The sequence below is a fragment of the Erpetoichthys calabaricus genome, chromosome 8 (assembly GCF_900747795.2).
Source record: "Erpetoichthys calabaricus chromosome 8, fErpCal1.3, whole genome shotgun sequence".
NCBI classification, from domain to species: domain Eukaryota; kingdom Metazoa; phylum Chordata; class Cladistia; order Polypteriformes; family Polypteridae; genus Erpetoichthys; species Erpetoichthys calabaricus.
This window is the reverse complement of record NC_041401.2, coordinates 138,013,277-138,027,943: the sequence shown is the minus strand read 5'-3', so window position 1 is coordinate 138,027,943 and position 14,667 is coordinate 138,013,277. Positions and strand designations below refer to the sequence as shown.

Here is a 14,667-nt window from a genome sequence, read left to right as displayed (position 1 = left end):
GACTGTCTGTAGTCTTTTAGAATACATTTTGAACAATTTTGGCTAAACCTTGTTCTTCTTGCAAGCAGTTTACAAAGGCATGCAGCAAAGGCTCAGCTATGGAAATAAGTGTCCCCTCTGGTAGAAGGAATGGATGGGCATAGTTGATATGAACATGCAATAGGAGACTGCCTGATAGGCTTATTAAAGACATTGTGCACTATTTTAACTACACAGTGTTCACAGTTTAATCAGTCTTAATCTTCCATGTTCGACTGTGCATATAATATACAGGATAAAGAGTTTTATAGGATAATAATACCTGCTGTGAAAATGAGATCCTCCCCCAGTTTAAAAGGCAAGGGATTTTTTTTGATAGAACTTTAACTATTTCATTCACATGGTTTTAATCATGAGGTGAAATTTGAGCTCCATATCAAAGCCTTTCCTGTGGAAATTACCCCCCCCAGTAAAAAACTATAGGAGTAAATGTTAAAGAGCAAGGCACCAAGTATGGCATGAAAGTGGATTAGTTCATTTATTTTACCGATTTGTCTTTGTACAGAGTTCTTGGGTGTCAAGTAATAAATTATTAATTATTACTAAATCTTATTTTCCATGTTTCTTTGTTGATGAGCTCCCATTTAAGAATTTATTGGTAACAGAACATATACAGGTAGTGTGCACACCAAAACAACTTAAATAACCACTCGCAAAGTTGTATTTATCAGTACCATTTTAACAAAGTTTACTGTCCATCATCAATCACAGAGGGGAAAAAACAACATGTAAAACCTGCAACTTTAAAATGCAGGCTTCATCACATGGACATGCATGTTTACTGATAGACAGGCCATCATTTTACACAGGTTGTGCGTTGAATCAAAAAAGAAATGACATGCAAAGAGGCATGAACACGAGGAGAGCTGTAACAATCAAACTTTAGTATGCCTTCGCCAAATCAGAAGGGACAACAGAATTCCACGGAGTACAGATCCCTTCATAAAAGGGGACCTACATGATAGGCAGATGAATTTCAAATAATTTGCCTGCCTTCCTTGCATTTTGATGACTGGTTGCATCATATTCAGCCTTTTGTTCATTATTCTAGCACAAAAGTAATCAACCTCTCGTTGAAATTCGCCATTTGGAATACATGCCAGCCACGACGTGTACTTCAAAATATTTTCTCATGTGAGTCTCCAAGTATGACATGATTTTCACTGTACATCTGTCACACCCACCATGGTTGCTTGAAGTGTATAAACCAGCCTTTATGCAGCTCATAGATAACCGAAGGGGAGGTCAGTACCGACAAATGTATTTAACGTCACGTCTGCTAAACAATATAAAATGGCCTTTTGCATCTGTTACAGTATAATTAAAGTTTCAATGATTTCATTCACTAAGTAGAAATGATAATTGCCAAAGTCTATTTTTGTGACCATTCTAGCCACAGCCAGGAGCACTGATATTGCTGACCTGTGATATGTACAGGACCTCAGTGGAGTGCAGTTTCAGTCCTACAATCTTTTCTGCTGTGCAAGTAATACACTTTCATTTTTGTTTTGTGTGAGCTGATGCATTGCCATACTAGACTGCTGTGGAGAAAGTGAGGATGATTTCAGTAACTGCTCTATACAACTGTACCAGCACCAAATGGGACAGGTTAAACATTTTATATTGATGAAAAAAAAAATATCAGCTGCTGCGCTTTTTTGATAACACCAGTTATGTTTTCATCCCGGTTCAGATTGTGAGTGAGTTGTGGCAAGACATTTAAATGATCCTACCCCGTTGACAGTGACATCATGTATAACTAGGGAAGTAGGAAAAAGGAGCTTCTCTTAAAATCCACAATCATTCCTTCGGTTTTCAAGGATTTCAAATTAGGATTGTGGAGGGTGAACCAGCTGGCCAGCCGATCCACCTCCTTCCAATATGGTATCTCATCCCCATTTGTAATCGGGCCAATCATACAATGAAGGTACAGTCATTAGTGTACAGAGGGAAAAGGAATGGTGACAGAACACAGCCTTGGTCTGACCCTAGCTGATACTTCCCCATCTTCACTGTCTGACGTCTGTTACCTAGAACACTGGAGATCCAGAGACTTGTGGCATGTTCCACATTTATACTTAGAAATTGTATGTGGAGAAGCTCTGATATGATTGTAATAAATGCAGAACTGAAATCCCCAAATAAGAGCATGGCATAAGTAACTAGAGAGTCTAATGCTGTAAGATGTAATGGAGAGCCATGTTCACTGCATCCTCAACTGACTTGTTTGTATGGTAAGCCAACTGAAGTGGGTCAAGGAGAGAATTTGTAGATGTGGAAGAATCAGGCGTTCAAATTACATCACTATTGTACAGTGCTATCTATTATCATTTAGACTGTAGTATTTTTTCATCTTTCTTTTTGAAACAGTCAGGGACTTTGCATTGAGCCAAAAACTGAGTGAAAATTCTGTAAAAACTGGGGCTAACTGATGCAGAACAATACTTTAGTGTGGATGGAGAGATGTTGACCAGTAGCTTTCTGACATGCCTGTCTCAGGAAGAGCATGTGGACTTCATACTCACAAATGCTTAGAGGGAAGGTGCAGTTAAACTTCAGGAGATATATGTATGGTAAAATGATGTCCTGAGTGGTGCTTCTCAAACATGCAATAAAAACTTGTCAGGTAGAGAAGGATTGGTCTGTGTGGTTTGGGGAATTCGGGGTGTGTGTTGCATTATTTTGCGTTGCATTTTAAGCATTCCAAGCAGACAATCATTTGTGGCAAAGGTCTGTTCCAGCTTGTTGTTGTATTTGCGTTTTGACTTTGTCTAGCCACTTTGTATACATTTTTGTCTCTACATTTGTAAGCTTCCTTTTTAGTTTTTCTAAACTTTTTCATTTTTAAAAAAAAAAAAAAACACGTTTTTTCATTATTATACTGTATTTGATAATTGTTTTCTTTTGAATACAAGTTTCCTGACAAAAACGTATGTAGGAAATAACCGTGTCCGTATACTCATCTAATCCATCAGAGGCATTTCTGAATACATCCCAGACAGTAGAAACAAATCTGTTCTGTAGTCTCTCCGTAGCCTTGCTAGTCCACTTGTGTTTTAGCTGATTTCACTATCTGTCAATATGACGAGACAAGAAATATCATGCAGCCACTAAATGTGGGTTAGAATTTTTCAATCACTGAACTTTCTAGATGTTGATGGAAACTACATTTTTTTTTTCATTCATTGGGTTTGTGAAGTCAAAGTAATGTTCATTAGTATGATAGATAAAGTATAACAATCTTAGTGATAGCACCTGTGCCACTGGTGGAGAAACAAGTGAGTGGCAGTCTGTAGTTATAAGTAATTTACTGCAGTTTAAGGTCAGTGGGCAGTTAAGTGGCTAATTCTACATGAGTGCATAAGCATTAACAAAATCTGATCACCTATGCTTGGAACGTCTGGAATAACACGGCTAGAGGTATATTATAAGATATTTGTTAATTTTCAATTGACAAAACGTATTCCACAAAAGTAACCTTAATGAAGGAGGGAGATATTTGGAAAATGAAATCGTAAGGAGTTTGTGAGATTTGAAAGTTGAATTGATATTACTTGTGTATCAAATATGAATCAGCATTGTTAGGGCTATAATTAATAACTATCAACTGGAACTGTTACCAACTTGCCTGAAAGTGGACCCAAGTTTATTTTGCCCCCACACACAGTGAAGAGGATTACTGCTGGTGAAATACAGAAAATACGAGTTGGAATTTGATTGGAACAGTGTTCTATGGTCAGAGGAAGCAAAAAAATGAGTGTTTTGACAACGTACACCCAAGGCATGATTGACATAAAAAAGGATGGCTATACCCAAAAAAAACCTGATCCCCACTGTCAAGAATGATGGAGACTCAGTGATGTTATGGGATGTTTTTCCTCTAAAGGCCCAAGCAACTTTTGTTAGGGTACATGACATCATAGAATCCATAATATACCTGGAAATTTTAAATTTAAATCGGGCTGTTTCTGCCAGTAAACTAAAACTGGGTGATTATTGGCTCTTCCAGCCAGACAATGATCTAAAACATATGTCCAAATCAACACAAAAATGGTTATAGGAAGCACAAAAGTGTTGTTTTTTTTTTTTTTTTTTTCGCGTTCTGTAATTCTTGTATCTGTTTGAGGAGAGTGGTTGTTACTTTATATATACGTTATAATATTCGCATATTTCTTGGGCTTCTGTAAAAGCTAAATTTCTCCCATGGGACAAATAATGTTTGTTCAGTCTATCGATTTGCATGCAATCGCAGTGGCTCTAGTAGTGTGTGTAAAAAGCCCCTTAGTAACGTAATGAGATGTAAAACAATTTTTTTTTCAAAGGATTTAAAGGTACTGATACAGTAAAAATCTTCAAGTTTCTCATCAGTATTTGATTTTTTTCTTTTTTTTGTTTTTTTACCATTTTTCATTCTATTTATTTATACAAAGTGTTTGCATGATGATGATACATTATATGAAGTCTTGGGAATTTTGTTGTAAAAGTTGTAAGTTTATTATTTTGTAGTTGCTTGTGTATTTTTAAACTAATGGCCCATGTCAAACTTGGAAACATTAAGGATATTACTTCAAACAGTGCATTTAACTAACTTTTGTCAGTAGTTTATGAACGGGTGCTACAGTAGTACCATTCAGTTAGAATGCAAAAGATAAAAATCCTTAACCATGCTCAGTAAGAGTAGCAACAGGAAAAAGGGAAATTTTGTGATCATCAATTTACTTCCTGGAGATACAGTAGAAAGGGCTGGACACAGTAATTACCATCAGTGTTGAAATGATCCATCTTTTTCCTCAAACTGTGTTTTCTAGTGCAGGCTCATTGAGTGCCAGCCTCTGCCCCAATTGTGACAGGAACATGGATGCTGCTTATACATACACCTGAAACTACAGGTAAAATTCGGTTACAACGAATATCTTTACAACGAAATTTTCATTACAATGAAGTATTTTTGTGATCCTGACAGTTTCCCCATATGACACGAGTCTATAGAAATCTCATTGCTACGAAATGCATTCAGCAAATACTTTATTTATTTTTTTATAACAAAGTGTCCAAAAGACCTTGAAATGCCTAAATGAATCATCCACAGAGTAATTAGTTCTGTGGTCGCAGCTCAATTGTGCACAGCGATCCCCGAACACAAACATTGTAATTTTTTTTTTCTTTCTTTGAACTTTCCTTGTACTGTTTTTTTGCTGCGTTTGTTTTCTGTGGTTTTCAGTGATACCTTTTGCTTATTGCTCGTCAACATTTGAAAAACTTCCATTGGAATTTAACTCATTGTCACCCTCCTATAGAAATGGCAGACACAGAAAAAACGATAACAGTTCATATTAGAAAAACAAAAAAACTTTACATTTTTGCATCTCTCGATTCCGGCAAAAAGAAAAAAGACGTTGCCAGTGAATTTGGAATTTCACCATCGACACTGTCAACTTTCTTGAAAGGCCGAGCAAAAAAAAGAAGAAAAATCTCGGGTTGCAAACATATGCGAACTTCTGCATTTGAAGACGTTGAAAAAGCAGTTTTTATGTGGTTCAGTGATGCTCGTTCAAGAAACATTCCTATTAATGCGGCACTCATTCAAGAAAATGTGAGGTTTCTAAACTCTCTTGGGACCTCCCCCAACTGGACAACACGCCGAAGAGTATCCCAAAGTGCGATCACCGTGTCTGTGGAAAATTGTTTATCCGTTGCTGGGGCAACAGCAGCCTCATAGCTCTGCTGCGGCTCTTCACCGAAGCAAACCGAAAAGATCTCGATGGGTGATGCAAGGAACATTGTAAATGCAGGGAACAATATTACTTGGCCACTAACCTAGCCACAACCCTGCCTGACTGCTGTGTCTGTGTATAGGAGAGTGGCAGATCTTGCTACAATAATAACCCTGCTGTTCCTGTTTCAAGCTGAATAAAGCTGTTTTTGCTAAAATACTGAGACTCAGCCTTGTGTTTTGGGGTGCAAGACAAATATAGCATAACCACGATCTTTTAGGATTTGCTTCTATAGTGCTTCATTGCAGCACTGTGAGCGTGCTGCTGCCCTGTCCTGGCAACAGACAAACAATCTTCCACAGACACGGCAATTGCATTTCGGGGCGCACTTCAGCGTGTCGCCCCGTTGGGTGGGGGTTGGGGGATGCCAAAACAGTTCAGAAACCTCACAATATGAAGAAGAAGAAGAAAAGGATGATTCGGCTTCTGATTGATAACTCTGCTACCCACAACATGCTTCCACATTTAGATAATGTTCGCGTTGAATTCCTCCCACCCAGTTGCAAGGCAGTGCTTTAGCCATTGGATTTGGGCATCATTCGCACCCTGAATGTGTATTATTGCAAGGAAATGCTGAGAAAGATTTTCATCAGCATAAATTGTAGACAGGATGAGATTAAAATTAATGTGAAAGAAGCTATTGAAATGATTGCAAAAGCCTGGACGCAAGTTAAAGAAGGCACTATAGTGACAAGTACAGACTCTCATTACTACGAAATTTTCATTACAACAAAATATTTAGCAAAAGTAAATTGCAAAAGGTTAAAAAATAAATAAATAGATGACACAATTTTAATGCATCCTACTTGCATCTGTCTTGTGAAATGTCAGCAGTACTGGAGTTTACTAACAGCTGTGTACTACCTCCTATTGATAGAAAGCAATTATTGCATCATGTTAGCAGCCGGAAAACAACATGCTACAGGTGTGCACAGAAAAGGGCCACATGGCTATAAATTGATCCTCCTTTTATATGCAGTAATAATTTTTGGCTATTTTCATAGCTAAAATAAAAGATACATGACCTGTAGCTGGGTCTTTTCCGGGTTCCCAAAATCAAGCACCTACTGAATTGGCCAGGTAGGATACAGCTCAAGTCAAGCACATAACTAAAGAAATTTCTCAGTCTAATAAAGTTAATTTTTAAAGTTTTGTGAAAATTTTTAAAGGAGCAAATCACAAAAATTCAGAAAAAGGTTATTAGACTAAAATGCAGAAAAGAAAAAGGGTTTCTTCTACAATCTTAGCTTTCTCATGTTAAACTTCAGTCACTCTCTATACTTAAAGGTTGTGTTATTTCACAATGGCAAACTTACATAGGCTTCACTTAGTACATTCAGCACATTCTATGTGTTCGGTTTGAAACGGTTTGCCATCCATGCCTTGACAACTGCAAGGCAGAACTAGTCTAGTCAGAAGGACAAGAAATAATTAGAATATCCATCCATCCATCCATTATCCAACCCGCTATAATATTTCTTTTGTAATTTAGCTTGTGGGGGTTATAATAGAACCTCCCATTGACTATGCTGTAATAAGTAGGCATGCAATCTAACATAACTAAGAAAATACTTCTATCAATTTAACATAATCTAACAAATGGCTCTTACTTGACCATTACTTGTGTTTTAAAATAATGTTTTGAATTATTTTTTCAAGTGCTTTTTTTATATCAGTTTTTTTTTTAACATTTTAATAGAATTTCTCAAATGAAAGGTAAAAAGTCCAGCTAAAAATATTAGGCTATTTTCTTAATTACATATCTTTTTTTTTTTACTGTATAAGACACAGTACAATACATGATGATGTATTTCATTGCATGGTTGTTAAAATTCAATACTTATTTTGCAGGGGCTTGTGTTATTGAACGCGATGGAAAACTCTTCAAGTTTCTTTTTGATTATCTCCATGGGGATTTTCATTTGCCTGAAGATGAAGAGACCCGCTTGGCTTTGCAGCAAGAAGCAGATTATTTTGGTGTACCTTTTCCTCTGTCTTTGACAGAGCATTTAGTGACAGAATTGGTGTCTGGAGCTCAAAAAGAGGGCATCACCGTGAAACAGGTTAGTCTTTCATGAATGAAAGCTGAATATTTTTTACATACATTTTCACAAGGTGCAGCAGAGTGTTACAGTGATTAGTGCTGCCTCCACACATTCCAGAAAGACTGGGTTTTAATCCAGGGCCTGGTCACTGTGTGGTGTTTGCTCATTTTCCCAGCTACTGTGGTTTATTGTGTATATACAGTATATTTACTTATATTTCAGCTCATTGCACTCTAACAACAAAATAGTAGAATTGCGTTCTTCACTTGTTCAATTGTTATTTTTTGGTGCAAATAATTGTGGAATTGTTGACATTTACATTTTTAATTGAAAATATCTGCAATAGGGTTATACGTCTCAGCCTCTTTTAAAGCTGTTTTTTTTACAGGCTTATCTTTTTATATCTGGATCATTTATCAGATGTTTACGCAATTTTCTGTTGCTAAAAATCTATTTTTATATTTTTTTTTACTTTTCCTGCTTCAAAGCAACTGAGGAGTAACCACAATTTAAAATACTGTAATTTTAAATAAGAATTAATATATACATTAAATATCTAAATGTCTGATTAGACTTGTTGGCTCTTTAATTCCATAACACACACAGATTTTAAGAAGTATATCATTTGTTGCTATTAATTATTATCTATTTTTTTGGCTCAGTATTGTTGCATTTTGTGATGACCATTTGATGGAGTTTGACTGTGATAAAAGTAAAATATTTCAGCAATCCAGTGGAAGAAAGTGTTTGGAGTTCTAACATGCCTAAAACATACAGTGGTGTGAAAAACTATTTGCCCCATTCCTGATTTCTTATTCTTTTGCATGTTTGTCACACAAAATGTTTCTGATCATCAAACACATTTAACTATTAGTCAAATATAACACAAGTAAACACAAAATGCAGTTTGTAAATGGTGGTTTTTATTATTTAGGGAGAAAAAAAAATCCAAACCTACATGGCCCTGTGTGAAAAAGTAATTGCCCCCTGAACCTAATAACTGGTTGGGCCACCCTTAGCAGCAATAACTGCAATCAAGCGTTTGCGATAACTTGCAATGAGTCTTTTACAGCGCTCTGGAGGAATTTTGGCCCCCTCATCTTTGCAAAATTGTTGTAATACAGCTTTATTTGAGGGTTTTCTAGCATGAACCGCCTTTTTAAGGTCATGCCATAGCATCTCAATTGGATTCAGGTCAGGACTTTGACTAGGCCACTCCAAAGTCTTCATTTTGTTTTTCTTCAGCCATTCAGAGGTGGATTTGCTGGTGTGTTTTGGGTCATTGTCCTGTTGCAGCACCCAAGATCGCTTCAGCTTGAGTTGACGAACAGATGGCCGGACATTCTCCTTCAGGATTTTTTGGTAGACAGTAGAATTCATGGTTCCATCTATCACAGCAAGCCTTCCAGGTCCTGAAGCAGCAAAACAACCCCAGACCATCACACTACCACCACCATATTTTACTGTTGGTATGATGTTCTTTTTCTGAAATGCAGTGTTCCTTTTACGCCAGATGTAACGGGACATTTGCCTTCCAAAAAGTTCAACGTTTGTCTCATCAGTCCACAAGGTATTTTTCCAAAAGTCTTGGCAATCATTGAGATGTTTCTTAGCAAAATTGAGATGAGCCCTAATGTTCTTTTTGCTTAACAGTGGTTTGCATCTTGGAAATCTGCCATGCAGGCCGTTTTTGCCCAGTCTCTTTCTTATGGTGGAGTCGTGAACACTGACCTTAATTGAGGCAAGTGAGGCCTGCAGTTCTTTAGACGTTGTCCTGGGGTCTTTTGTGACCTCTCGGATGAGTCGTCTCTGCGCTCTTGGGGTAATTTTGGTCGGCCGGCCACTCCTGGGAAGGTTCACCACTGTTCCATGTTTTTGCCATTTGTGGATAATGGCTCTCACTGTGGTTCGCTGGAGTCCCAAAGCTTTAGAAATGGCTTTATAACCTTTACCAGACTGATAGATCTCAATTACTTCTGTTCTCATTTGTTCCTGAATTTCTTTGGATCTTGGCATGATGTCTAGCTTTTGAGGTGCTTTTGGTCTACTTCTCTGTGTCAGGCAGCTCCTATTTAAGTGATTTCTTGATTGAAACAGGTGTGGCAGTAATCAGGCCTGGGGGTGGCTACGGAAATTGAACTCAGGTGTGATACACCACAGTTAGGTTATTTTTTAACAAGGGGGCAATTACTTTTTCACACAGGGCCATGTAGGTTTGGATTTTTTTCTCCCTAAATAATAAAAACCATCATTTAAAAACTGCATTTTCTGTTTACTTGTGTTATATTTGACTAATGGTTAAATGTGTTTGATGATCAGAAACATTTTGTGTGACAAACATGCAAAAGAATAAGAAATCAGGAAGGGGGCAAATAGTTTTTCACACCACTGTATGTGCCCTAGATAATACATATAATGTCAATATTTTACTAAATCAAAGACGAGATGTATTTAAGCACACTGAATGCACTTTATTTATCACAAAGGTGAAGAGACAAGTTCAACACAAAGTAACACCTCCATGCATTTTTCTGGAGTAGCAAATGATGATTTTACCTCCATCTATAATGACAATTATTTTTTACACTTTACAGTATTTCTCTTCTTTCTTACACTTACTGCCTTCTCATAATACCAACAGACCACAGTACCATCTGGTGACCCTTGATTAATTTCTTTATATCTCTGAGCACTTACAAAGATTTTAAAAGGGCAAGCAACTACGACTTGAATTTTCCCTTCCTAATATACCTGCTATCCTATTGTGTAGTGCCAATTCTTCTTCTGCAAAGAAATTCAGTGTGTAATATGACCATATTCCAATCGGCCAGATACCTGAGATTTTGTAAGTTGGAGCGTGCTTCTTTAGCCTGTCTTGTCTAGTAAGTGTTGTGATTTTTTTGTTTTTTTTGTTTTTTTTTTAACCAATGTATCTAGAAGACCGCTACCTGGATTCTTACTGCACACTGTTTAGACATTTAGATGTGTTATCGTCTGATACAGTTTCATATATATTATCCAGTATACGTGACTTTCTCTTTATGCACCACTGGCCAATGTAGAAGATAGTAATGCAATGCAAAACCAATCAAGTTGAATTAGTAAAAATTTACCCTAATGAAAAATGTGAAAATCAGAATATTTTTCCCAATTGTTTGGGCTTGTTTGCACAAAGTGTTTTTTTCTTTTTTCCTGTCTACCTAGCCAATCAAACAACTAACAGTATTACAACTCAAGCAAAGTGTTTGTGTTGTTATGCTGTTTGTGCATTTTTTTAATTTCATCTTCTAGCTTGGAAAAAATAATGCACATTTATTGCAGGTACAGCTCTTTGCCAGCATTCATACTGTGAACAGCCTGGGCAGTCCACACAGCGCCCACAGAGAACATCAAATATGCTGTGCCAAATGACCGTTATCCTATTGCCAAAGATTTGTATTCACCTCCATCTCAGGGGTAGATGCTTAGCAACAGGCTTATAGCCCAGATGAGCTCTGTTGCACATTATCTACTATAAAATTTTATCTGATTGATTGTTCATTCTTAAATTGTGTTTAGTGGTAAGAAAGCAGGTGTATTTTAAAGAAAGAAGCTTTTCAGGTTGTATATAAACATGTTTGTTTGCACTTTTCTGTTTCATCTAAGGCTGTAGAACAGGCCAATATATATTAAGAATGAAAATAACACTGTACTTTAGTACATATTTCCAATGCTTCCTAAATGGTTTGGTATGACTACTTATTTTGTGTTTTATATTTATTATTGATTTAGATCACTTTGCAAAGATTTGCTTTCATTTTTAAGGGCATTTTTCTGTTGATCATTGTCAAAAAAGACAAGTTACTTCCATTACCATTCAATGTTGTATAATAATAAATTGTGAAAACTTCTACGGGGGTGAATAATTTTTTTTTTTTTTGTAGGTGAGCAGTTATTTGTCTCTTTGTTTAGAATGTGAGCCACATATATTTTTGGTTCAGACTGTTAGAAATGGTGGTTTGTAGGACTAAGCACCCCCTCTGAATTTTAACATTGTATTTAAGTGAGCACTTTCAAGCAGTGTTCCCCCAAATGTAGATTTGCAAGAGTTAATAATTTAACTTACACTCCCAGATTAGTAAATGTAGATAACTTTCATTTTTAATGTGTAATGAATGATTGCCGTACAACATTGACTTTTATGTAAATGGAAACTTTAACACTACTTATAGAAATGTAGAGTTTGCTGCCTGGCTTCGTAAATCAGCCCAAGTATAGCAGATGATTCTTGGAAGGCTTTTTCTGGTGGTTATTTAACCACTTTGTTGTTTTAATTTGCTGATGTACTAGAGTAGTACAGTAGCTGATGAACAATCCGTTTCAAGCCTGTTCGCTGTTCCTTAAAGGTTTTCTCTTCAATATCTAAGGATATATTAGGTTATTTACAAACTTTGGTGAGTCTGGGTGTGTTTGTGTGCCCATTGAAGGACTGAGTGACCAGTCATGGGTTTCTGACAGAGGTGGGTAGAGTAGCCAAAAATTGTACTTAAGTAAGAGTAGCGTTACTTCAAAATAATATTACTCAAATAGAAGTAAAAAGTAATCCTCCAAAAAATTACTCAAGTAAGAGTAAAAAAGTATTTGGTGAAAAGACTACTCAAGTACTAAGTAACGGTTTGAAAATAATAAATGATTTATTTTGTAGAAATGTTGTAATAAGACAGATAAAAATGTAAAATAATGTGCAAATTCTGCTATTTCCAAATAATAAAATAAAAAATTAGTAAAAATAAATGACATCTTTACAAAATAAAGATGCACAAATAACACAAAGTTCCAAATCTCAGTTTTTCACAACAACGCTTTTGAAGCCAATACCTACAGTAGGTAACATGTATGTTTGAACAGTGCAAACTATTTACAGTGACAAGATATACTTTACACTGACAGTATGATACTGCATATTCACTTTGTGCTGTAGCGGGTCTGTAGCTTCAAAAAAAAAAAAAAAAAGTTTCAAATCCATAAAGCCGTGTCACTCTCCGTAGGCGCAATTGCACGACCGCGGCGAGTTAATGAGGTAGTTGGAGCGAGTCACACCTGCACGTGCGGGTGCGATCGTTCTCAATTGCTTCATTGGCTTTCTGCGGTGTGTGATTAAGTCCCACGGGGACGGGAGTGTATATATGGGTCGACACAAAAAAAAAAGAAGGGGGAATCAAAGAAAAAGAGAAAAGAGTCTGTAGGGGACCGGCCTCGTCACACACTTGCCCTCCAAATAGCACAGCTGATAGAAAATAACATTAGAACAAGGCAACTTGTGCATGTACAAGAAGTCTCACTTTACCATGACTGTCTGTGTCTGTGCATGTTTGGTTAAAATATGCTTGTTCTTCACTCAGTGAAGTGATGGTTAAGCTTCAGCAGGAGTTGGCTCTCAAGGTTCTTGCAGTGAAGCTGTGACCATTTAGCAGTGAACAGGAGCCCCACATGACTTAAAGTCTCTCACAGGCTGCAGACACAGGAAGTTTGTGTGTTGTCATGTGACTGCATGGCTGCATCTGATTGGTGAAACAGTCATGTGATTAATGTTGTTGCATCTGATTGGTGAAACAGTAGAAACAGTAGTAGATCCACTGGTGACTTCTCTCTTGCAAAAATATAGCGTATATAATGGAAAAAAGGTAACAATTCAAGTGTTGCCCAATGTAGCAGAGTAAGAGTTCTTCTTCACAAATGTACTCAAGTAAAAGTAAAAAGTATGGTGCAGTAAAACTACTCTTAGAAGTACAATTTTTTTAAAAAGTTACTCAAGTAAATGTAACGGAGTACAGTGATCCCTCGCTATATCGCGCTTCACCTTTCGCAGATTCACTCCATCGCAGATTTTATATGTAAGCATATTTAAATATATATCGCGGATTTTTTGCTGGTTCGCCGATTTCTGCGGACAATGGGTCTTTTAATTTCTGATACATGCTTCCTCAGTTGGTTTGCCCAGTTGATTTCATACAAGGGACACTATTGGCAGATGGCTGAGAAGCTAGATTGCTTACTTTTTTCTCTCTCTCTTGCGCTGACTATCTGTGATCCTGACGTATGGGGATTGAGCAGGGGGGCTGTTCGCACACCTAGACAATACGGACACTCGTCTAAAAATGCTGAAAGATTATCTTCACGTTGCTATCTTTTGTGCAGCTGCTTCCTGAAACGACATGCTGCACAGTGCTTTGCATACTTAAAAGCTCGAAGGGCACGTATTGATTTTTGACTGAAAAACAAACTCTGTCTCTCTCTCTCTCTCTCTTACTCTCCCTGCTCCTGACGGAGGGGGTGTGAGCTGCCGCCTTCAACAGCTTTGTGCCGCGGTGCTTCGCATACTTAAAAGCCAAATAGCCCTATTGATTTGTTTGCTAGAGATTGTTTTCTCTATCTATGTGACATTCTGTGCTCCTGACACGCACTCCTTTGAAGAGGAAGATATGTTTGCATTCTTTTAATCGTGAGACAGAACTGTCATCTCTGTCTTGTCATGGAGCACAGTTTAAACTTTTGAAAAAGAGACAAATGTTTGTTTGCAGTGTTTGAATAACGTTCCTGTCTCTCTACAACCTCCTGTGTTTCTGCGCAAATCTGTGACCCAAGCATGACAATATAAAAATAACCATATAAACATATGGTTTCTACTTCGCGGATTTTCTTATTTCGCGGGTGGCTCTGGAACGCAACCCCCGCGATGGTGGAGGGATTACTGTAAATGTAACTCGTTACTACCCACCTCTGGTTTCTGACCATGTGCCAGGATAGGCTCTGACTCCTCATGATCCTGA

General features: G+C 37.2%; 1 protein-coding gene across 1 annotated transcript in view; it reads left to right on the top strand.

Annotated features, from left to right (window-relative positions):
* The window catches only part of LOC114656105 (BTB/POZ domain-containing protein KCTD18-like), a 49,216-nt gene that overhangs the window by 19,545 nt on the left and 15,004 nt on the right, over window positions 1-14,667 (top strand). Inside the window, exon 3 of the mRNA XM_028807522.2 lies at window positions 7,665-7,876. Coding sequence (XP_028663355.2) covers window positions 7,665-7,876 — 212 coding nt within the window. The remainder of the gene's footprint in view (window positions 1-7,664; window positions 7,877-14,667) is intronic.